The sequence below is a fragment of the Melospiza georgiana genome, chromosome 10 (assembly GCF_028018845.1).
Source record: "Melospiza georgiana isolate bMelGeo1 chromosome 10, bMelGeo1.pri, whole genome shotgun sequence".
In the NCBI taxonomy this organism is placed as follows: Eukaryota; Metazoa; Chordata; class Aves; order Passeriformes; family Passerellidae; genus Melospiza; species Melospiza georgiana.
Window position 1 is genome coordinate 6628170 of NC_080439.1, and position 25121 is coordinate 6653290.

The following is a 25121-nucleotide window of genomic DNA, read 5'->3' on the forward strand; positions in this document are numbered from 1 at the left end:
TTTTCTAAGAGCTGTCTCAAGTTCTCACCTTGCAATGGCTGAAAAAGTGGACATCTTCTCAGGTTTTCTAGTGAGTTCCATGAAATCCACCAGCAGGTAATGCTAAAGAAGAGGATGAGAACAAGAAGAGATGGGAGGAATGGAACAGCATCACAGACTCATGTTTGTACCAGACTGTGCACTCTTTACTCTGCATTTCTGCCCTTAGCCTTGAGCATTTACTCAGAATAAACCCAGATGTGAAGAATGAGGTGTGTTTTGTAAAAACCAAAGCTTTTCCCCCTTGCCTGTCACTGTGGCAACCGTGTCAAGAGACAACTGCATTGATGCCACAGTGTGTAAATAGTGAAGGAGACAGATTAGCAAAAGTCACCTCAACTACAGCAATGTTTGGATAACCTGCCCTATAGGAATAACCCCCACAGTCTAAAAAGCAGCTTGAAGCAGCTCTTCTCCACTGTTTTTAAGGTATTTTAGGTGCTCTGTCTGTTCAAGCAATAACACAATCCACTCTGAATGCAAGGCTGACGTCCTGCAGTAATGAGGTGCACAGGCTGATTACTTGTTGCATGATAAAAATAAGTTGTCAGCAGCTGACTCTGAGAAGCCATGGGGGATAAAAACCAAGAAAAAGTAGTGTTATTTGTTTTCCCAGAAAAGAGAGAGGGGGCAGTGAAGAAACATGGGTCACAGAGGCTTATCCAGCAGGGGAGGAAGGCATGAAGGTTTAACTGACCTGGTGGTGTCAAAGATATCTTTAATGAAAAATCCTTTCCTTGGGATTTTTTCTCCTGAGAATCTGAGAGGCCTCAGGAACAAAATGTAAACAATGGTTACCTGCTGCTGTGGAATGCAACAGATGCATCTGTGATTGGTCTATGTTAGTTCTTTTTAATTAATGGCCAATCACAATCCAGCTGTCTCCGACTCTCAGTCAGACACAAGCTTTTGTTATAATTTTTTTCTATTCTTAGTTAGCCTCTGAGGAAATCTTTTTTTCTATTTTTTTATTATAGTTTTAATATAATATATATATATTTATCATAAAATAATAAATCAAGCCTTCTGAAACACAGTCAGATCCTCATCTCTTCCCTCATCCTCAGACCCCTGTGAACACTGTCACATGGTGGGGCAGAGCATGCTCATGGAGAATGCAAATTTGGAGGTTATGAATCCTCCAAAGGCCTTCAAAGAAGGCTCCTGGGGAGTTTGCGTTGTTGCTGGTGCACAAAAGGTTTTTACTCAATGTCTAACCCCTGCCTAGGGCTTCGGTCACTCATCTGACCTCTGGAGCAGTGTTATGATGTCATCACTGTTACAATTTTACACAAAATTAGGTGTGCAATTGTGTGTTAAATAGTGGTGGTTAGCTTGGATTGCTCAACTAACGAAGCAGGCAGCATTAAAGCTGTCACATATGGACAGCCCCAGGGCACTGGCACTGCAAAGGAGTCTGAAATCACTCCCACTTCTCTGGGAAGAGAAGCATCCCTCTTCCTTCTCTGGCATCCCCTCGGTGGGACAGGCCCCCTCACCCAGCTCCCAGCCCAGCAATTTGCTCTGGAGCTTAAAACTCTGGTTCCCTGCCCAGGGAGTCCTGCCCAGGTGTCCTTGTCAGCTCAGACAGGTGGCAGAAGCTGTTGATGACTTCTAATGTGTGCCCAAGCTTTGCTTAATTAAGAAAAGGCTCTCTAATACCATTCACCACCATCTCCTGATGGCTCTGGGACCGCTCAGGCTGTGGCAGCACAACCAGGCTCTCCTGTAGTGCGTGACATCCTAACGAGTGCAATGGCATCATTTAAATAAAACAAAATTTTATTTTCCATCATTAAGGGGCTCAGCCTGGGACAGGCTCAGTCCAGCATGCACTGTGGCCCTTGGGGAGTTGCTCTGACCCCTCCTGCATGGCCTGGAGCAGAAGCCCCAGCTGAGTGGTCGCTGTGGAGCTGTCTGAGGTAATGTGTGTGAAATCTCATCCAGCAGTGTGAGGATTTGGCTCAGGGTGAGTGATTTCACAAGTGAAATTTCTGACCAATATCACTATCAAAACACTTAGCTGTTGGCTATGTTAATTAGATCCCAGCAGATGCTACTTCACTTCTAAACTACAGTTATTTCAGGGAGGTGGTGCCTCATCCTGTTGTTCATTCCCAATATTTAACTACAGTGGTTGCATGGAAAGAACAGAATTGTTCTTGGCATTCAGATTGCACTGATCACCACAGAATCAGGGAAAGGGCTGGGGGGACATTCCCCTCCTTCCTCCTCCCTTCCTCTGGACCCCCTTCTTGTCCAATTTGCTGTTCCCCAATGCAGCCAAAAGCTCCATCAAATATTGCCGCCTCTTATTGTAGGCAAGGTCCTTGTCTGCAGGTCCCAGCCCTGAGCCAGCATCTGAGCAGGGCAGGGGGATCCAGAGGGGAGGGGGTGACAGGAACCCCAGTTTGGCAGGGCAGCAGGGTCCCAGCAGGGAGGGGGTGACAGGAACCCCAGTTTGCCCAGTTTGCCCATCCAGGCTGTGAATTGGGCCTGGGGCTGCGTCCTGGCCCCTGTGGTAGAGGCTCTGGGCTGGCTCCAGCTGGAATGCCCAGTCCCTCAGCACCCACCAGCCTGTCTGCACACTGATGGGTTTTGGCTCCTGTCCACGTCAGTCTTCCCCTGCAGCCACCTCTACAGTATTTAAGTATTCTCCTGGTTCCCCACTATGCAAATATTGAAATCAGCCCTTTGCATGATGATGGAGACAGTGGCTTTACAGACTTTCTCAGATCATGTGCCTTCTCTGCTGACAGCATCAGCCATCAGGCTTATTTTTCAGAGAGATAAAGAATGGCCCCCAGTGTATGAAAACTTCACAATGAACTATTTGGTATCTGGAATATTTTTTCCCTTAAGCTTGTATCTGAATGCATTAAAAACACAAATTGTTGTGCTGTAAAAGAAGGCAAAATGCAGCCTTCATAGGAGTGGCCCAATTCTCAGAGACCAAGATTTTTAACTGAGCCTCACTAAAACCACAAGAAATTAAGAGGGGCTACAAGGGGAACCATGGCCCCACTAGCAGGTCCAATATGGCCTGAGAGCCTGAGAGAAGGCAACAGATCTCACACCCTGAAGTGAAACAAGGAAGTCCTTGGGCAGGGATCTAATTTGCCTTGAGATAGTAATTTCTCCATGGGAAAAGATATCTTTGTCATATCAGTTACACTTCCAGAAAATGCTGCATTTGTATCTCCTACTTCTGCCCCATTCAGAGACCCTCCCTGAGAGCCTCATCTTTCTGGGAGCTGCAGAACAACCAAAACCTGTAATGAGTGTGGATGTGCTTAAACAATAGCCATTTTGTCCCTAAAAAATATTGCCATAAGAACACTGCACACAGCTATTACCTGTTCTTGAACTACTGATGATTTCTTGCCCATGGTATGAGTCCTTTGCAGCATGGAGCAGAGCTAAGCCTGATTATCCAGCCTCACCTTTTCCCAGTGGGGCTAAAATGGGGTTTATTCTCCATTCCAACACACTGGTCTCTCATCCCCATTATTTTATATCTCATCTCAAGTTAACAAATGTCCATCCTCAGTGCACAGGGGATCTGGCACGCTGGATATGGTGTGCTCTGCCATGTTGGGTGGGCAGTGACAAACATTATCCCTCTTCCCCCAGGTCCTTCCATCGTCCCGCTGCAGCGAGCAGAGCCAACCCTGGGCAGCCCTCTAAAATGTTTATTTGGACCAGTGGCCGGGGATCTACATCTTACAGACATGATGAGAAAAGGTAAAGGCACGTGTGCTGATTGTCTCCTATGGGTTTGCATATCAGTGGTGGCACTGGGGATGCAGGAGGGATGCAGAGAGTGCCCTCCCTGTGCCCACAGCCCCAGCTCTGCTCCACCAGGCATGGGAGCAGCCCAGCAGTGCCAGGCTTACTGTGCCAAGCCAAAGCAGAGCCCAGGGGCAATGCCAGATGTTGGACCCCAGGAAATTCCTCTGGCTGCCCTGGAGGACTCGAGACCCTGCCAAGGGGCTCAGGGACCTTGGCACAGAGCCCAAGACCCCTGTGCCTTTGATCGTGTCCCATGGAAAAACAATTATCAACTTTTATATGAAGAATTACAAGTCAAAAGATTTTACGTAAAATGATAGTGAATTTATCACAGGGTGAAAAATAGATTTTTGGGGTTTTTAGAATGGAGGTTCAGAAGGCAGGATGGAGGAATCTGGGTGTGTCCAGTCTTTCTCTTTCTTCTTCTTGGCCTCCATCTTCTGCTGTGGTGTTGGCACTTTAGATTGGTTTAGAGTAGAAGCTCACTGTCTAACGTAGGTGATAGGTATTGGAAAGTTATTGTAAATAAAGTACATGTAGATTTTAGTATGAAAAGACAACGCCGCCTCTGAGGTGGGCAGTGTGCCTCTGACCGATCTGCCAGACAGACCTTGGCAGGTTGGAGAAAGAATATTATAGATAAGAAACAATAAACAACCTTGAGAACAAGAACAGAAGAATCCTGACTCCTCCTTCAGCTGCCAGCTTGGGAAAATGAGCTTGTCCATATCTCAGAGTCACTGTGACCAGCAGAGATCCCAGAGCCAGAGCCATAACCAAAGCCCTCCTTGTTCTCAGACACCAGCAGCGCCCTGTGGCCATCTCTGTGTCAGGTTTGAAAGCACACTAATCCCAGCCCCAGCTGTGCAGCCCCAACCCTGAAAAGCCTTCACGCTCTTTGCAGGTGTCCTGCCCCAGCCAGCAGCCACACTGTGCCCCAGGCAGGTCCCTGCCCCACACCTGAACCATGCCTCCAGCTGCCAGAGTTGATTTCTCATTGTGCAGGTGCGCGTGTGAGGATGAGCCTGTGTGAGGATGAGCCTGTGATCAACACCCTGCGCAGGAGCTGGGGGTTGTTTTAGCATTGCTCAGTAGCTGGGGGTTGTTTGGCTGCTTGGAAGAGAGCTGCTGCCTCACCAGCCCACTTGAGTGGTGTTGCTGGAGGGAACAGGCTGAAGGAGACAGGAATAAATGAGATGCTGGATCTCCCAGGGGAGCAGGGAAATGTTCCAAAGAGAAGGGAAGGGAAGGAGAGATTTGAAGTCCATAGACAAAGGCAGTGCTCAGTTGGGAACAAAAGAAGTTAAATATCAATGATGAAATAATAATTGTCAGTAATGCTCAGACTCGTCCTTCCAAAATCCCTCTCCTTTGTAGTAAGATTTGCTGGACAGCTTGTCTTGTCACAACAAGGACACATTTGCCTTTCTTTTCTTTCCTTTGCCCCTTTCCACCTCTCCTTCAGTTCCTCTTGCCGTCAGTATTAAATGTAATCACAAAAAATCACACTCCAGTGAAACAAAACCAGATCTCAATGTACCTACAGTGCCAATTAGCAAAACACACTCTTCAGTAATTCTAATGAGACATTACTGTTGACATCTGCTTGGGAATCTGCACTCCTGAATTCAGGCAGCAGAGCTGCCCTCAGGACCCTGAGGTTCTTTGGAGAATTGGCCAATTCTCTGAATGTTTCTGCTAAGGTTGCATAGGTGTTCAGCTCTTGGGTTATCTTATCCCAAACAGATATTTTGAAGACAAAAAGGTCAGCTTTGCAGCATGAACTTTCATTGGAGCTGGTTGTCTAAATACCTCCTGTACTTCTGCCAGTCTCTTCTTTAATTGAATTTTCCCCAGGCTAATGTCCTTCTGCATTGGAACATCGTCATGGCCCAGGGGTGAGGAGATATCTGCCCACACTTTGGGCTGGCTGGAAGCTGCTGATTAGCACAGCCTTTGACTCTCACCATGCCTTGAAGCTGGGCTGATTAACTTGGGCTGAGGGCTCACCACGGTCTGGTCAGCACAAATCCAGGCAGAGCTGATCCCTGCCTGCCTGCAGGAACAGGGAACAGGGAGCAGGATCTCTCTGCCTGCACACCAGCCATGGTAAATTCACATATCCTGACAAGCCTTTGGGTGGGTTTATTTCCCAGGAGAAGGACTTCTTTGTAGCTTGTGAGTGATTAATAAATTGCGGGAGGGAAAGGGAGGAAAAGAAGATGGAAATAAGAGAGTGCTGATGGCAGCCTGAGGACTGCAGAGGAGAGGTGTGAATGCAGAGCAAGTGCTGCTAGTGGGAGAAACTCATCCTCCAGTGTCTGGCAGTGATTTTAACACATGTAAGGTCACCAGTGCCATCATTATATCAAACAGGTGGTGTCTTTCAGAGAAATTACTCACCTTAAATGACCCTTTCCCAAGAATTTTGTTCTTTAAACTTCAGACATGAAAATTGTTGTATGGATCAGCAAACTTGTCACCCAATATGTGCTACAGCCACAGAATTTTGAGGGGTGGCACTATAATGTTAACTCTGCTGCAATGAGCCACTTGCTCTAAAGGAATCGAGTATCTCTGAGACATCTCTTTTTGCAGGATCAGCACCAGAATATCTGTGTTTCATTGCTGTTTTAGCCATTGATGTTTGCCCAGATGCCACATTTTATGCTTTGGAAAAGCAGTCGAGTCCTCATTCTTTCTCAGCTGTCAAAGAGGGTCTCCACACCATCGCAACCATTGGAAAAACAAAACACTGGTTTGGTTGGTTTGGTTCAGTTTTGTCCAGCCTGGTGAGGAAGAGGGAAGGAATTGAGTGAACAAATCTGTTATTATCTATTCTGAGGGCTCCAGCTGTTGCCATAGGTCTACTAGCAAAAACTGGTGCAACCAAACATACCTGTAAATAAAAATGTAAAGAAGGTGGCTTCTGAGCAGAAAAATCCCTGAATATGGGGAATTCTGCAGGTAAGACACAGGTGCAGTTTCTGACCACTGCATTCATGGATTTCTGATATCAGTAAACACCTCACCATGAGGTAATTTGAGTGACATCTGCATAACAACAGCTATATCAGAGAAGGGAATGTGAATTCAAAGTCATTGTGAATTATTCAGGCAGGCATCCCTGTCTGACAAGCCCCAGGACTGCGTGGTGCCAGAGGAGGCAATGCCTCCCTCAGTGTCGCCCCATGGTCCCTCTGCAAGGGGAGGGCTTTGAAGGTAGGTAATCTGTGCTTATTTGAAATAAATAAAGTCATTGCAGGTGCCTGGTTATTCTAGCTTTCCCATGAGGACATTTAGCACTCTTCACTCATTCTGGAGCAGGAGGTACAGAAGGATCTGCTGGGCACATTGAAAGGGATCCCTGCACTGCTGCTGTGCAGGGACACGGAGAGGGAAATCTCTGCATGTCCCCAGCAGGCACAGCCATGGCTGAGATCTCAGCCAGTTTTTATCCTCTGAGCAGCCTGGCAGAAAGGACAGGGAAATTTAGCAGGGGAGAACTTCACTTTGGAAATGATCAAGGGCACAAAGACCTTTTGTCCTTGGGGGATTTCTTCCTATTAAATGCCTCTGCAGAGGTCAGGAAGACCCTGTTCTGACAGCTGGGGCCTCTTTAAAAGCCAACAGCCCCCTGGATGGCATATGGGGAGTTATCCCAGGGAAGCACTGGGATTAGATGGAGGGAGCAGTGCCTGGGGTGCAGTGACCTGTACTGAAACAGCCCAGCAGGCAGCTGGCTGTGGCTGTGCAGCTCTGGGATCCAAAAGCAGCCAGCTAAGCAGGGCATTATTGCAGCTGACCGAGCAGAGGGAGGCCCCTGAGCTGTGCCAGAAGTTCACAGGTAATGAACTCACTCACCCACCCTGACACAGCTGCACACTCATGTGCAGGGCACTGCTGCTGCCCCAGCGAGGGACGTGCTGAGACTGCTCTGTGTCTGCCCAAATACTGGGCAAAACATATTGTGTTCCCCAAAACAGGGCTCTCAGGGGCAAAATTGTGAAGTTTTGTCGCAGCAGACATTCCCAGTATCACACAAAGAGAATTGGCACCTCCCCGGTGCAGTCACAAGCGTGAGGAGGAGGAGGAGGAAGGCTGCTCAGAGCTGTCTCCTGGGCTGTGGCAGGACTGCTGTCATGGGCTGGCATGTGCCACACCACCACCCACCCCAGCAGGGTCACCAGGCTGACTCCAGGCGGGGATTTGGGGGGAAAAGCCCTCAGTGAGGTACACCAGGCTATCACTTTTCTGTTGTTCGGGCCTTTGAACAACAAACATTTACAAAAGAGCAGTGGAAGCTGTGCTCCAAGCCTGACCTCTGAGGCAGAGCTTTCTTTAGTTTTATTTCCTGCGGTGGGTGAGCTTGGAGGATGCACCTGGCAGGTGCTCACCAGTCACCTTTGCCAGGCAGCTCATTTTCACTACACATCCTTCAGCCCTTCCTTTTTTTACCTCCGATGGTGTGTTCCTTGGCTAAGGGGCACATGGGAAGCACTTGTAACCAATCTCAATTAGTTATTTGTGTTCAGATTGTCCATTTGAATCCCTTTTATGTCCAATGGCATTAGTGAGTGATTGCACTGGGCCTGTTTTATGCCTCCACGTTGCCATAAGTTATGCTGTGTGATGGTTTAATGTGCTGGAACTGCATGACAATCTCTGCCTTCCTGCCTGCTTCCATTTGGGAGCAATGCAAATCTGAATGGCAGCAGTTAAATACAGTTTGATAAATAATAATAGAAAAGTAGCACTAGATTATTATTCTACATTACTTCTTTGAAGGCAATTGCATCTGCCAGTTTACAATATATTATTTTTTTTCCCGAACAGCGGAGGAAACCTTGACAGGCAGAATTATCATTTCATTTCCAAACAGGAAAATACTGACAAGCTCTAAAGAATGGTTTTGAAGAGAAACACGGACACCTAAAGATGTAAACTGCAGTTGGATAAAGAAACCTCAAGGGTTGTTAGGTACAGGAGACTATTGACTGCAGTACTGTCTAAGCAGCATTCTTGCTATAAAACCCCACACCATATGTGCTTTTCCTGGCTGTGACTCATCATCTAAATACAAATTCAATTCCAGTCTCAGGGAGTCTATGATTAAACATATTTTTTGCTGTTGCATCTACTGTGCTTATGTGTGATTTCACATCTGTCTTATCTCTATTTCTTTATCCTCAATAGCTAATGTAAGTTCTCTGGTTGACCTGACAGTTATTTTTTTTTTCCTACGGGTGAGTGCACCTTGGTGGCCTCAGCTGAAAGGAGTGGTGGGTTTGCTGGAGGCCAAAGTGACGTTGATGTTGCTCACCTGCCATTTTGCAGACAGTGGAAGAGGAACTCCTCCCACGTGTCCTACTGTGTCCATGTTATGGTGGTGCCAGGGCTCAGAGCTGTGCTTCGAGTGCTGCCTGGATGATTCAAAAGAACCATAGCAGAAAGCACAGGAGATTTTGACCGGCCTCAGGTCTGTAAGTACATTTTAAACCCACAAAGTTTGAGTGTGTTTGAAATGTACTCAAGTATTTCCTTCTCCACCGTTGTGTCCTCATGACCCATTGAATCATCAAAGGCTCGGAGATGAAAGAAGGACTTATGGTTAGAAAATGCAAAGGACTCTCTGCTGAAGGGGGAATGGTTTGTTGTATCTTCTTTCTTTTTTTTTCTTCTTCTTCTTTTTTGTTTTTTAATCCCAGAACAAATAGCTCTGGTGGATAATTCTCTGTGAGGGCTTTCACTGTAATGAGTAACTGGGCTTCCAAAAGCTGTTTTATGAATAAAGTAAATAAGCTCCCAATCAAAAAAACCCACAGAAATCAATTGCAAAATCCCCACAGTGTTTCATGAGCTTTGAGCCACACTCAGGGCGGAAAATTGTCCAAACCAATAGCCTGTAGTGAATCAAAAGAGAGCATGGTCCTTTCAGATAATATTAACAGTGACTTTCTTCAGGCTATTTCCTACATGTGGTAATGTAAGACCTGTTACCCTATTCAGCTGGAGAAAAGACACCTCATACACCTGGATATCTTGTGGTGGCCTGAGATGGCACTGTCAGGTCAAATGCACCTCTGGGATAATTCTGCTGAGCCAAAGAGGCTGTACCAAAGAAGCGTTTACTGAGCTGGCACAAGTGTTTAAGATTTGTATTTGCTGTAAGGGGTTTTCACCTTTTCAGAAATGGCTGTAATTTATTTTGGAGATGAAAAAGTTTGCACCAGGTCAGAGTGAATCTGTTGGAAAAGGACACCAGAGGACCTTTAAGCCTTTCTCTCCCATGAGATGGGTATGGAGGTGGAACTGCCCACCCTTTCTTTAGAGGCTGCATTGATGATTAAACATGAACTTCACACAAAAATGTATTATTTTCAACCTCAGAAATATTTACCAAAAAATCAGGGATCACGACCTACTGGACAAAAGGAAAACAGTGACAGCCCTGAAGGCTGGAGAGGACCGAGCCATCCTGCTGGGGCTGGCCATGATGGTGTGCTCCATCATGATGTACTTCCTGCTGGGAATCACCCTGCTGCGCTCCTACATGCAAAGGTAACCCCAGGGCTCTCCCTGCCCTCACATCCCCAGCTGCCTGCATGTGCCTTGCTCTTTTGGCTCTTTTTATTAAAGGTTTATAATTGTTCATTTGGTCAGACAAACTCTGCACTTCCTTGCCCCGGTATAAATCAGGCACAGCCACTGTGAAAGCAATTTGGGTGATGCTGGCATAAAGTGAGGGAAGAATTAGGTTCCTGCTTGACAAAATCTCAATCCACAGGCTTCAGACTTGGCACTGTTGAACACCAGTATAATATCCATATCAGCTGGCCTGCAGTCTGCTGAACCATGTCAGCTTCTCAGGGGCTGCTGCTGCCAAGCCCAGACTCAGGACAAAAGAGCAAAAAACATTTTGCAGCCCTGAGAAACAGTACACTTCCAAATGAAAGATGGAGAATTAATTTGGGAAGGAAATCAAGCTCTTTGTAGCACGTAGTTTTCCATGTTGGTTATTACTTTCATTTTAACAAGTGAAATCCTCATGAAAGATAGCAATTTGCTGAAAGCAAAAGACCATCTTCCATCATTCCTGCACTGCACTTAATTTTTCTGGGGCTGTCTCTGGCTTCCTCCTCTGCCACCGACCAGAGAGCTTGGCCTGTGATTCATTAACAACATTTGTAATCAGTTTTCAAGCATCAGCCCTATTTAAAATCCAGCACAGACTGCAGCAAGACTGTCAGTGATGGGTTTTTCCCTGCCCTGATTGGTGGAGTTAAGAGAATGAAAAATGTGTAACTGGGGATCCAAATATCAGTCTGCCATGCCCCAAACCACACGAAGGCAGGGGCACATACTGGAATATTTGGGTTAAACACCACAGGCTTCTTCTTCAGGCTCATGCAAGAAGTGCCTGCAGTAACTGGTGTGAGCATCCTCAGTTATACTGGTGCACCTGCATGAGAATATTCCCTCTTGACCCTGCAGTGATGAGGAATACAGATGAGGATGAGCTGTACTGATTTGCAAGCATGTTATGCATGTGATAAAGTTATTTGTCCCTTTTTAAATCAAGGCAACAATTCGATTTTGAAAGCTGAGATCAAGGCCTGTTAAGTATCCAAGAGCATTTGCTATTCCAAATTGCTCTCCCAGATCTTTCAGCAATATCAGGGTCAATTGCAGAGGCTGCTAAGGTCAAAATTGCTCACGTGCAAAGAGTTGATTTATATTATGAGATATGTGAAAAAAAATTGCCAGATGATATCAAAACACCTCCAAAGTATCAACTGTTCCATCTTCACAAGTCTGTGGTAGGTAGGTGTCATTTTATTACCCCCTGCATGAATAAAACAGCAGCCAGAAAGGTGAAAGTGAGGAGAAGACAACCCAGGAGCCTTTGCTGTCACTTTTTTCCGCACAGACAGATCTCCTCAGGGGTTATTCTCCTTTACAGCAGCACCCCTCCAACAAATACTGCCCGGGAGGGTGAGAAAAATCCTTTCATTCCATTTCCCCCCAGAAAACATAGCATAATTTAATATAAATGTAAAACTGAATATACAAGCAGAATTACTGCTTAAGTAAAGCAGCAACAGAGTTAGGCAGAAATCTTTGATATCACTTTCTATGTAAAGCCCCTCACAGGTTTTTTGAGGGGCAAGCAGGGATCTTGCCCTTCGTGGTAGGGCAAGACCTTGGGGGTGAGCTGAGGGGCTGAGCACCATTAAAGGGAGCCCTGGGTGAAACCTTCCCCCAGCCCACAAAGGGCTTTCTGCAGAGCCCTCAGTGTGCCCTTTCCCCAAGGAAAACACAGCTGCAGATTTTTAAATACATGCCAGTGAACATTGCTAGTGCACAGCCAGGCTCCATCGTTCCAGTTTTAGCCTCTGGTGAATTGGAGATGAGATTAAATCCTCCAGAAAAGTTACAGCCACTGACTTAGAGAAAACTGAGCAAGCTGCCCCTAGGAAAAGCTTTCCCACAGGTAGGTCCCACTTGAGAGTTCCTATGTCTTCATGTATGAGAATCATACCCTGCTAATTCAAAATTGTCCTCTCAACCTTTAAATTGGCCTGGACTTTGAGTTAACCCTCAAATCAAAATTGTCCTCACTTTAAACTGACCTGGAGTTTGAGTTTTATCACTTTGAGTGATACTTGAGTTAACTCTCAAGTCCCAGCTCAGGGTGTCTGTCATGCAGCACAGTGTGTGTTGTGCTCTCCCCAGCACAGGCTGCTCATTTTCCTCTCTCTCTGCTGACACCCTTTCAAATTCACCTTCTCCAGCACCAAAGTTCCAGTTCAGTTTCCATTTATACACAGGCATAAGTGAATAGGGTAATTTTGTAATTGATTTTGGGTAATTCTGTGGCCAAAGGCTAAACTGTCTGCGTGATGTGGCATGAGACAGCCCAGGCTTTGCTGCAACACGTGGCCTCTCCTGCAAGATGCCCCCAGTACATCTCTGATGGGAATCCTGAGATGGCTTTAGTGCTTATTTGCCTATTCTTGCCATGCTCTAATGTCTCTTTTTTTTTTCCTGCTTAGTGTCTGGACAGAAGAGACTCAGTGCTCACTGCTCAATGCATCCATCACAGAAACCTTTAACTGCTCATTTAACTGCGGCCCAGAGTGCTGGAAAATCTCTCAGTACCCCTGCCTGCAGGTGTATGTTAATCTCACCTCTTCTGGCCAGAAGCTTCTACTCTACCACACCGAGGAAACAATGAAAATTAATTCTGAGGTAGGAGCACAGAATAAAATTTGTTCCTAAATGGGTTTCTGGAGGGCTTCTCATCTCATTACATCCATTCCTCACTTTAAAGCAATATAAGGTTGTTTCACAGAGCAGAGAAAGCAGAAATCAGTGCACAAACATGTCTGGAGAGGGGCAATTTTCTGCCTCCATCCATTCCAGGGGTGCTGTGCCCTGAGGGCTGGAGCCTCCCTCATCATTTTCAAGAGCTTTACAGGATCAGTGGATCACTGAGCACTTGTCACCTTGATATTCTCATGGAGCTGTGGGCAAGTCACTTCCCACCCAGGAATGGCTCCCCATGACAGTGAACAGCCCTAGAAATGTGCAGGGAGCATCCATGTGGCAGTGAGAGTGGAAATGGCACCATTTCTGCAGGGCAGGCAGAAATGGGGAGGGAGGAGAGCCCATCTCCATCCCTGGTGACAAACCCTGAGCCTGAGCAGCCCCCTGAGCTCAGCTGGGCTGGGCTCCATCACTGCACTCCCCCTGCAAAGACCCTGAGAGTTTGCTGAGTGGGGAGTGCCAAGGTAAAAGCAGCAGCATGAACATAAAGTGCCTGGCTTTGGGGTGTGAATAAAATAAAGAGTTGCCCCATCTTTACAGCACAACTGCTCTGATTCCAGATGTTGGAATAGTGGAATTATTTTGAGCAAGCCTGAAGAATTCCTGTCTCTGCTTCTGCAAGTACAAGCCCCCGTGTAACCCCATGCAGGTGGGGTGGAGAGAGCTCCTGTCTGGAGGCTGAAGGGAGCAGCAGATGCAGGGAATGCAGCAGCAGCACAGCTGTGCACCTGATATGGGCTGTGCATCACTCCCCACCTTCCACAGGGAGAGGAGAGATGGGAACAGGGAAATCTCCCTGTCCCCACCTTCCTTTCTTCATATTAACAACTCCTGTGTCCCTGAGAGCACAAACTGGAGGGAGCTGGGACACAGTGGGATCATTAGACTCACAGGTGCCAGATTTCCTTTAACTGCTTGGTTATCCAGGGTCACTGAACCCCAAACTTGGCAAAGCAGAGCCCCAGATCAGGCTGCTGACAAAGTAACCTATTGTGTTTTCTATTTATGGCAGCTGTTCAGTAGAACAAATTAATCCTGCATATTAAGATGAAGTGATATTAAAATCAATCAAAGTATGGCATGGTTGCACTAGGCTGCTTATTCTGCTGGATAATTAACTCTCATGGCTGAGAAGTGGAGTCCTCTGGCTCTGAAGTGTGAAATGGTGAAGAGTTCCCCCTTTTTCCCCTCCACTCTGGCATCAGTGCAGCAAGAGGCACTCACTGTCTGTGAAGCCTGAGGCAGGACAGACAGACCTCACTTCCTGCAGGGGCAAAAGCAAAACCGTGATGTTCATGCCTCAATTTGATTAAAAGAGATCAGATAAATCTCTGTGCTCCACTGATTCAAATAAATTGAGAGATTCGGCATAAATCTCCACATTCTTTTATTGATCATTTTTGCTTGCTGAAATGGACTTTGAAATTCTCCCAGATGCCACCTCCTCTTAATTTAGTGTGGGCACAGTTAATACTTCTCCAGCCCAAGGTTGTTTTACAGGTTAAGCTCTGCTCTCAGAAGGATTCCTAGGTTTTCCTGACATGCTGCTGGCTATGTGACCTGAATACAAAAGCAGTTCTGAGTGGAAGTTTGCAATGTCTGTAAAATACCTCTCTTCTTGCTCATGGCTCGGATCAGCAGAGTTTCCAAGCTCAAATCAGCACAACCAGCCTCAGCATTCCAGATGTGATTCCCCTCTTCCCTGGCCAGGGAGCATCCCCATGCAGCAGGAAAGCAGTCCTGAATGGGCTGGGTGATGCTCCAGCTGGGTGCTAAGCTGTCCCTCTCCATCCATTTACTCACATTTGTGTTCCCTGTCTTTGCTAAATAAACAAAAATAACCCCGTGCCTGGCTCACTGAGCTGTGACATTACTGGGGACAACACAGAGCACAGTCCTGACACTCCAAGACCAACACCAGTGACTTTCAAAAGGTGCCACCCCTCCACCAACCTTTCTGTTTTGCTGAGCACCCACACACAGGGACCGAGCAGCACCTGGAGCTGCCCCTCTCTGTTCCCCACCAGCCAGCACGGACAGAGCAAAATCCACTTTGAGTTTAAATAATGCTTTATCCAGGAGAATCGCTGTCTAACCTGGCTGTCAGCTCAGGAGGTGGAGTAAAGGAGCAGGAACAATTTATACTGAGATCTACAGCATGCTGCTGCCAGTCTCTGGTGGGAATCAGTGGGGAGTCAGTGGGTATCTGTCAAGCTGCTCGAGTCTTTCCAAGAAAAGCACATAAGGATTTTTTCTGCCTTTTCATTGCTCTTGCTGTGCCTGCTTTATCTCCAGCCTTTAGGACAAGCCCAGCCCCTTGTCAATACCACAGGCAAAACAGTTTAAATGCTTCCATGGCCACCCTTTGCTTCCTCAGCTGCCAAAGGCTCTAACAGCCTCTGCAAGAGGTGAATCAGCCACAGAGCCAGGCTGTCACCATGAGAAAGGGCTGTGGCAGTTAAAGCAATTAGAGAAGCCCCATTTTTATCTCATATTATGTAATTTTGACTCTTTTCATGTCATTGGAGCTGCTGCTGATTTGTATCGGCTCTCCATTAGTGAGATAACAAGAAGGATTTAATCACCAAAATCAGCTGTAACTGCCTGGGACTCAGAAATGGTTCTGTGGATTCTCAGGGTTTCTCACTGAACACTCAGGTGTTTATAAGCCAGGAAGGATTTTGCCTGGTGCAGGGAGGGGAAGCAGAGGTGTTCAGCTGTGGATTCCAGTAGGGAACAGAAAAATTTCGTCTGGAAGAATCAATTCAGGCCAGCTCAGGTACAGAACTCCTCTTTCAATCCTTCTCCAAACTTGTTGCACTTTCCAAAAGAGGTGTAAATTGCCATCCTGACCCCTTTCTCACAAAGATTGCCACAGCACATCCTGTCTAAGTTTCCAGGCTCAGCTTGGACAGCAATCCCAGCCACAGACATGTGATAAGAGTTGTGTATTTCAATATGATGAGAGTTGTGTATTTCAGTATGATGAGAGTTGTGTATTTCACTGCCCAGCCTGAACTGGGGATTTTCTGGCAATAGCCTTTTTAGCGTATCTTCATTGATTCAAGGGAAACTGCCTCCAGCTCGCCTGGAGAAGTTGTGTGATCTCCATCCCTGGAGATATTCATAACCTGACTGGACAAGTCCCTGAGCAGCTCTGCACTGAGCAGGGCACTGGAATGGATGTATCCAGAGGAGTTCAGGCAGGATACCCACCCAATGCTTTATATTAGGAAAGTAGAGATGAAAACATTATTCACAACTTCTATTTGTAACTGTCTGATAGATCCTTCTTGTGCTCAGATTGCAAGGGACACAAGAACCACCTTTCTCATGCTGTATCACAGAATCTTCACCTGAGGTAGAGCACCAGACATTGTTAACTCACAGATTTCCAGTGTTTGACAATGCAGAAGTGCTAAAAACCAGCATAGATATAATTGTCTACATGCACAGGTAGAGCATAACAATTGTGGATATAAAATTCCTTACCAGGCATTGCAGAAAATGATTGAAAATTTAAACTATGGAAAACAAAGAAAATATCTCTACATCCTGTTATTGAGTCTTCTTCTTGTTTGCCAAACACCTATGAAACACAGCCCTGGGATCTCACTGGGAAAGTGGAGGTGTTGAAGGAGGCCAGGAGCACCCCACAACCAAAGTTTAATGTCCTTGTGCTGAGGATCAAAGCTAAGATCAAGATGTTTCCAGGGTCTCAGGAGAACCAGAGTGAGGCAGGGACCTCACAAAGGGCACACACACCTTGGAGAGCACCTGGGAGACCAAAGCCTGGAGAGTGACACGGCTTCAGCACAAGGAGTCTGGATGAGAGGCACAATAAACCAACTTCCCTGGCACAGCTGCACTCCACAGTCTCATGCTCCCAGGCCCTCCACCATGGGCAGCCCAACGCAGCTGGTGGTGTAGGGAACAGCCCAAGTTCTGCTTCAGGTCCCCTCTGAAAACACTTGGACTCACTGCAGTCTTGGGATATTTCTGCAAACGTAGAGCCCATGAATCTTTCATCCTTTAGGCTTCTACGTATCTTCTGTTCTCTGTCAGTGGGAAGTTGTATTTTGCAAAAGTGGCCAAGTTCTCATTTAATCACCTCATTCAGGATACGTCATGGGAATTCCAGAAACAGAAATGAATAGCAAAAATATGACAAGAAAAAAAAACCAAATTCCCCCTAAAAAACCATAACACAAATCCATTTGAACTGGAAATACTGCTGTTATGACAGTAATAATTTACTAAGGGAAAATGAGGAATGCTTCACTGAGAAATTTCCCCTTCTTAGTAGATTATGATCTATTAAAGACTCGTGGGCACTGGAAGAGGGCTCGTGACTTTGGACATTTAAGACAAATTTGGTCAGAGTACAAGAGAATATCCTATAGGGAGCAGACACGCACCAGCAGCAAGATGGATGAGATATTAATGCTCTGATATTTTTCATCTCTAATTTCTGGAGCTCTATGAAATATTCATAATGGCACTGTGGCCACGCTCCACCATTAATGCTCCAGTCTGCTAACGCCAGGCAATCTCTCTGCCATGCTTCAAATCATATTCTGTGTTAATAACTTGCCAATGAATCAATCAAATCCTATTATGAGGTTAATCCTTTGATCATAATTAGGACTAGAGATTTGTTGCAGTATGTTAAAAAAAGAATTCGCAGCACGTCACGAAAAAGAACGGAGGGATGTTTATAAAGGATGTACATTAAAAGAGTAATAATCAAAACCCATGGGTCACATTATTTTAATCAAAACCATCTTCTTTCCTTTGCAAAACTCACTTTCTCATTAAATTATCTGGGGCTACTTTAGGTTCTCACCAGGACAAGCAGCCTGCTGGGTCCCCCCCTGCATGTCCAAGGAGAAGTCAAGCAGCAGATTTCCACAGTTATTCAAAATCCTATGCAGGTGTAGAAAACTTTCAGATTTGGTGGGGTGTAAGTGCATAGAAGAGAGAAGGAAGTGAAAGGCCCTGGGCTGCTCCCATCAATCAACTCCCAGACCAGCAGGAGCAACAGAAAGTTGAGTGGTTTCTGCTCTAGGTCCAAAATTGTCCAGATGCGGCCTCAGTCCTTGTGTCTGCCAACCACCTCACCAGCCCACACCAGCTCTTGGCAGGGAGTGCTCAGCAGAGCCCAAGGCCACTGTCCTACCCTTCCCATGGAATATCTTCAGTGCATGGACTCCATAAAGCTGTTTTTAAAATAACTTGCCTTTAGTGTTCTCTGGAGATCTAGGTTGCAACTCTGCTAGATAGAGCCACCCCCAAATCTTATTTCCTTTAGGACTAAAACTAAAAATCCAAGATCATCTCCAGAGAAAAAGGAGCTTATGCTGGGGTCAAAAGCAAAAGCCTCACTAAGAGCCACCCTGGCGACCAGATTGATCTTCAGCTAGAGGCTGAATGAAAATCCTATGGGCTGTCAGCAGGAAAACCTAGGCCACTTGTTTGTCTCTAGCTGAGGCATTACCCCCATGAGAACATTTGTGTGGAGGTCTCTCCTCATCCCTCCCCACTCTGAGTGAACTCCTGTGCCCACTGTGATCACTTTGATCCAAGCCAAGTGAGAGCTAAACTACCAGATTTGTATTTACAGAAAGTCAATTACCCATCTAACTGCGAGCATATGTGTGCCACTTAAGATGAAGAGGTACTTCATCAGTTCTATTTTTGCATGTGTAAATTAGCAATAATAATATATTCACCTATCTCACAAGGCACCGTGCAGATTAAAGCATTAATGTTTGAACAGCACTTGGAGGTTCTCCAATGGGAAATTCTGTAGATGTGCAAAATATTGAGTTTTGCTGCAATAAATTCATTATTAGCGTAATAGTATTCCACTCTTGTTGTGAAAAGCATAATCATCTGGAGATTTCCCCACTTGCCACCTGCAAACAGACACTGCAACAGGTCTGGAGACATTTTTCTCCCTCTGCTTTCTCCCCAGTGCTCATACATCCCCAAGTGTGGGAAGAACTACGAGGAGTCCATGTCGCTGGTGAACGTGGTGATGGAAAACTTCAGGAAGTACCAACGCTTCTCCTGCTTCTACGACCCCGAGGGCGTGCAGAAGAACGTGATCCTCACCAAACTGTACAGCTCCAACGTGCTCTTCCACTCCCTGGTGTGGCCCACCTGCATGATGATCGGCGGGATGGCCATCGTGGCCATGGTAAAGCTGACTCAGTACCTTTCCCTGCTCTGCGAGAGAATCCAGAGGATCAGCAGATAGGAAAGGAGACTCCTCCAAAATTTAATACTGTTTTTTCTCATTCTTCACCAAAGAACCTTAAGTTTGTAATGTGCAAGTCTGGTATAAGTTCCTTACTATATTCTTCTAAGTAGAGCAATAATGCAAAAGCTGTTCTATATGCAAACATGATGTTATTATTATGCAGACGACTGAAGAAGTTCCTGTTTTGTGTTGACCGTCTCTATGATCTTGGTTTTTTTTTGCTGGGATTAGTACTTTCTTTTCTACAGCCAAGATAGGGCTCAGTGTGACCATTGGCCAAGCTTTAGTCAGTTGATGTTTTTGGTGTAAAAGATTCTGGGCACATTCACTGCTGGACAAAGGGCAGCCGACCACCTGTGCATCATTGAGGTCTCACACCTGGCTCAGCCCATTGGATGGATTTGTGGCTTTGGCTTTTTTAATACTGACTGCAGAGTGAAAAAGCATTGATAAGGGTTTTTTTAAATTGTAAGATGGCACAAAAACAGTGTATTTTGAGGTCGGGTTGGGATAAGCATACAGTATTTTCAGCCTCAGTAGGAATTGGTGATGCTTTGTGTTTGCTCCCTCAGTTCAGAAGTCAATTGTACCCTATGGTGTTTGTAAGGTCTTTTGGAAAACACTTTGGAGTTTTATTTTGTGTAGTGCTATAATTTTCTTCTGTCTTATCAACATAAGTTTTGTCACTTGCAGAAGCTGTAGCCAAAAAAGCAAAAACACCTTGTTCCATTTTGTATTCTAGTCTAAGCCCTATTGGAGGTGGGACCAGAACTCCTTCTGTAAAGGTTTATTATTCATTTGTCTTGTATTTGCTACCATATCACTGTAAAGAAAAAAAATAACACTATCAGCTATTTTTTCATTTTTTACTTCCAACTATTTTAGATTTTTTTACTTGATATATATACAGATATATATATATATATATAAAGAAAAAGCTATATTATATCTAGTTGTGTATTGAAACTTGTTTAGGGGGGTATTTTCCTTTGTTTTTACCCACTGGAAAATGAACAGTACAATTCATGTATTTGTAACCTTCATCCTTGGATAATATCATAACACGGAGAAGCAGCACTGCAGGATCTAATCCAATATTCATGATGTTGTTTCAGTCAAAGGTCTCTGTTGCTGTGACATGGGAAATGACAAAAATCTCATCCAATTCTATGGCTCTATTAACTGAATCGTTAGATAATCATCATAACACATTTGGAAATCTCTCCTGACCTTAACTCACCATGCAGTGCTGGCTGACATGAATTATGATTTACAAGACCCAGGTGCAATGATTTATTGGAAAAACTGAGAATCTGGCTAAGTTGTTGCCCTATCTGTCAAACATTTACCACAGTATACTTGCCAGTTTAATTTCATACACACTGGAGTCACAATTTCTGCATAATTTATTTTTATTCCCCTATAGAAAACATTCCTTCCTATGTTTTAAAGACACCTCTTTCAGTTCCTCATGTTGTACCCAGCCTGAAGGACAAACACAAGGCACATCCTGGGAGGAATCCTGTGAACTCATTATCCAATAGCTCAAATAAACTATATACAGGCCTACTCAAACCAAGAAAATAACATTTTTCCCTTCAAAAAGACTGCAAATCAAGTATTCTGCCTAGTTCATCTATATATATATATATAAAGTACCTTTCCTCATCATAGCATTAAAAATTTCAAGATGTTACAAAACAAGTCATGCAAGTGTAATGTGAGCTGTAAAAAAAAAAAAAAAGTTCTCAGCAGTGAAAATAAACCTGCAATCTTGTAATCAGTAGTATAATTTTCCTTAGGTAATTAAATTCCTGGAGGGTGGGGGGATAATGAAGGTTCCAAAAATATGTAATAAAAATATTCAATTAAATCTTCCAGATTTCAGTATCTGCTGCCTTCAGATCAGGCTTGTTTCATCAAACTGCTTTCTGTAGCTTCCATTACAAGAAAAGAGGAGTGCTGGTGCACCAGGGAATTCAGAAATGTTCATTTCCAAAAACTGTGTTTTGATCAATATGTTGGAATCGCAGGAGCCAGCGCTGGGAGATCTGGGAACCTCAGCACCAGCGGGGCTGGACTGTGCTGCCAAGCACAATTCCCAGATCAGGAATGCTGCACAGCTTTTCCACACCACCACCAGCCCTTGTGCTGGCCATTTGCACAATGGTTTAGGTGCCCTGTGACATTTTGGGTGCCTGTGTTTGTGTATTTTCCCTGGGTGGCAGGGAAGCTGATTGTTCCTGACATTTACACATCAAACGCTGCTTGCAACTTCTCGTGCCCGTAAAACATTTCATCAGAGCTCCTGTGGGTGAAACATCTTGCTGCTGTTGTGGGCTATAATCATTTTGTTGACATTAAGGGAGAGATCTGTGGGATAGCAAAACAACTTGAGTAATTGGATGGAGTGAGGTAAAACAATAATTTTGAAGGGAATTATCCATCTGATCCCTGGCACTGTTAACCCCCTACTGAAGTGTTTGCGCTGCAAATGGGATTTTTTGACAACTCCTGCTGCCCCAAAGAGAGGTGGTGCTTCAGCAGGGATGTTAGTCTGTCCTATTTCTTTCCCTCCTCTATTTTAATATCATGTTTTCCCCTGCAAAAGGCGTTGATGTTCCTGTAGGCAGCTCAAATGCATGAGAAATACATGTCATGAAATTCAGCAGCCAGGCAAACCAACCCTTGCCTCTAACACTGGTTCTGTCTCTTCCCAGCACAAACAGTTCCACTCTTGATGTCCCAGCTGGGCATTTGGGACAGCAGGGTCAAACCTGTCCTGCAAAACCCTGGAAGGGAGAGGTGCAATATGAAAAAGGTTGTGCAGTATTTGCAGGCATCAGAAGCCTATGACAAGCACCCTTGTGTGATTTAAAATGATTTAAAGCATTCATAAGTATTTCAGATACCAAATTCCCATGGCCTTTTAGTAGTTGTCATTTTCTTAATTAGATTGTATATGTCAAGCCTCATTCCTATTCTGGAAGATCTAAATCTGAAGCTGAAGTGTGAACATCCTTGCTGTAATACTTTGAAATCTGGCACCTTGCAGCAGATTTATAAATGTCACCAGCTAGGACAACAGGGAGTTTATTTTGATTTAGATTTCTTCATTGAGGAGATGTCAATTTATCTCACAGAATGTACCCAGTGGAAGGATGCCCATCTCCAGGGTGAGCCTGGGTGAGGGCAGCAAGAAGAGAGTTCAGGAAACACAAGAAGAGGAGACACAAAGGCAGTGATTTCCCACCTGAAGGACAAATAGGGAATAAAGTCCCACCTTGTGACTTTCTTTGTTTTTTACTTTTGTACACAGGATAGGAGTGAACTTCGGTTATTAATGTTTTAATTCTGTTTGAAAAATAGGGTTGGGGTAAGGGTTAGGGTTTGGGTTAGATTTAGGGTTTGGGTGAGGGTTAATGTCAGTTCAATGGAAGAAGTTGCTGATAAAGAACCAGCTGGTGTTAATCTGTTCCAAGAGGATTCCTGCTCTCATTTGACTATCAAACCTTTGACCTTACAGCAGTACAAAGTCTGTCATGAGTGGTGTTGTCCATTTAATACCACCTTTATAATTTTTCAGCTAATTTCCCTTCTCATACAGTCATGCTGGTGCTAAATTAGCTCCAGGCTTTCAGGGGTGTTATCCAGTATCTCTGCAGCAACACAATCCTTCCATAGGCTCTGAGCATCTTCTCTCCATTAGCCCCTGTACTGCTCATCATCCATCAAAGACTCGGGAAAATCCCTCACTTTTCTGCTCCACTGAGCACTTGTCACCGCCCAGCACTCAGAGGAAAACCACACACAGTTTTTGGAGTTCCTAAACATTTCGCAACTGAATAGAAACTTTGCCAAATTGTTTTTTGTAGATTGAAAGGGTAGGAGTAAACTTCAATTATTTGGTTTCAGTATTTTGAAAACAAAATGTTTCCATTTTTCAGTTTGAACTGAATAAACACTTTAAAATCTAGGGATGAGGGGAACTTTTTATGTAGGAAAACTTGAAAAATTATAGTTAGAAACATAAAAGCTCCTCTGATGTGAAAGAAAAAAAAATTTAAAAACAGCAATTGATCAGTTCACTGAATATTTTGAGGTGGATTTTTTTTTTTTTTTTTTTGGTGAGGTTGACCAGCAAGGTTCTTTCATTTTTATCTCCCACCAGTGAAATGCAGGATCCATCACAAGGATTAAGCAGCAGCCCCAGCCAGGGCCCAGCCAGGCTCATCTCAGGGATCACCAGGATGGTAAAGCAAAGCACAGCACCCACCTCAGAGAGTGTAACAGCTGCTGAATGGGGATGTTTGTGTGGATGCACTCTGTGTTTAAACTTAAATCCCAGTGAACCAGGAGGGGTTGATGCTGCCTGTGGCAATCTGCTGCTCCCCCAACAAGCCACTGTTTGTCCCTGACCTGCAGCTGCTAAATGCAAAACAAACTTCATTTGCCACAAAAAGCTCTTCATCCTTCAGATATTATTAAAAAAAAAAAAAATCAGCAATACTGCCTGGTGAATTCACACCAAGATTTTTTAAATAAATCAAATTTCTCCAAGCACCGAAAAAAAAAAGTGTTAATTTTAGCAGAGCCCTCCATACAGCCTGTCTGCTTTTTCTAGTTCTCCATTTTCGTAGAAGGAGCTGGTAGGAGAGTATTTATTTTTAACAGAACTACATTTATTTAGGCAAGAATTCAGTGTATTTCATTGCTTAGTGATTTTATTGTAATAGAGATGCTCATTCTAAAATGCTTTTCAAGCTCTATTGAAACATGGCTATTTCCAGGCAAAAGCTCAGCAAATGACTCAGAAAACATGGGCAGAGATGGAGGACCAGCTCACTGAACACAGAAAAGGTTTGTTTTGTTTGAAAGTTCAGGAAAATCAGGTGAGCGTTAGGAGCATCTCCAGAGGTCAGACAAGTCAGATTTAGGGAACCATATGAATTTGTGTTCATACCCTTCAGTATAGCACAGAAGGATCACTGTTATAGGTTGGAAAAAAATTAAAAAAAAAAATTAAAAAGCACAGCTCTTTTGTCCACGAGTGCACTCAATTTTCAATATGTTTCAGGAAAAAATTGCTGAAACACTGTGAAATTCAGTGCTCACAAAAACTAGCTTCCTTTATAATGATACTGTTTCTACTATGTCTTTTTTTCCTTTTTTTTTTTGAAACTTGGAAAAAATTCAAAAGCAAAATCTGAACCTGGAGTGATCTCACCTAACTCTTTGTATTGACTCAACTTGACTTTTTTTTTTTTTAGTTTTCCAGTCTGCAGAATATTTTGAAGTTTTTCCTTCCCATTCACAGCGGAAAAAAAATATTGTGGAATTGAAAAGGCTCTTCCCACTCAGCTCGAGGTAAAATCTCTGCCCTTCCTGGGATAGGTATTCTAATATATCATAGGGAAGGTGTCCTTTTTGTGACAGGGGGTGGAATTAGATGATGGGTGAGGTCCCTTAGCTAAACTATTCTACGATTCCCCATGTAAAAATGTGTATGAGGAAGGTGGGAGGTTTCATCTGCTCTTCCTAAATTCCCCACCTTGGCAATTCTTTGGCATAACTGCAGGTGCTGTTGTGCATTCAGTTACCAAGCCCTTTCTAACGCCCAGCCACCTGCACAGTACACTCCTGATCACAAGCAAAGGCTCTGCTGGGGCTGCTGAGCAGCTCGATCCCCAAAATC

At 44.6% G+C, this 25121-nt stretch overlaps 1 protein-coding gene across 3 annotated transcripts in view; it reads left to right on the top strand.

Annotated features, from left to right (window-relative positions):
• LOC131087616 (calcium-activated potassium channel subunit beta-2) overlaps positions 1–21261 on the top strand; it is a 93908-nt gene extending 72647 nt beyond the window's left edge. For 2 of the 3 annotated variants that reach the window (XM_058031397.1, XM_058031395.1), the window contains 4 exons: positions 3673–3783; positions 10222–10392; positions 12888–13083; positions 19139–21261. In XM_058031397.1, coding sequence (XP_057887380.1) covers positions 3728–3783; positions 10222–10392; positions 12888–13083; positions 19139–19423 — 708 coding nt within the window. In that variant the 5' untranslated portion in view covers positions 3673–3727 and the 3' untranslated portion in view covers positions 19424–21261. The remainder of the gene's footprint in view (positions 1–3672; positions 3784–10221; positions 10393–12887; positions 13084–19138) is intronic. The other variant, XM_058031396.1, reaches the window with a different exon arrangement.
• Positions 21262–25121: the final 3860 nt, after the last annotated feature.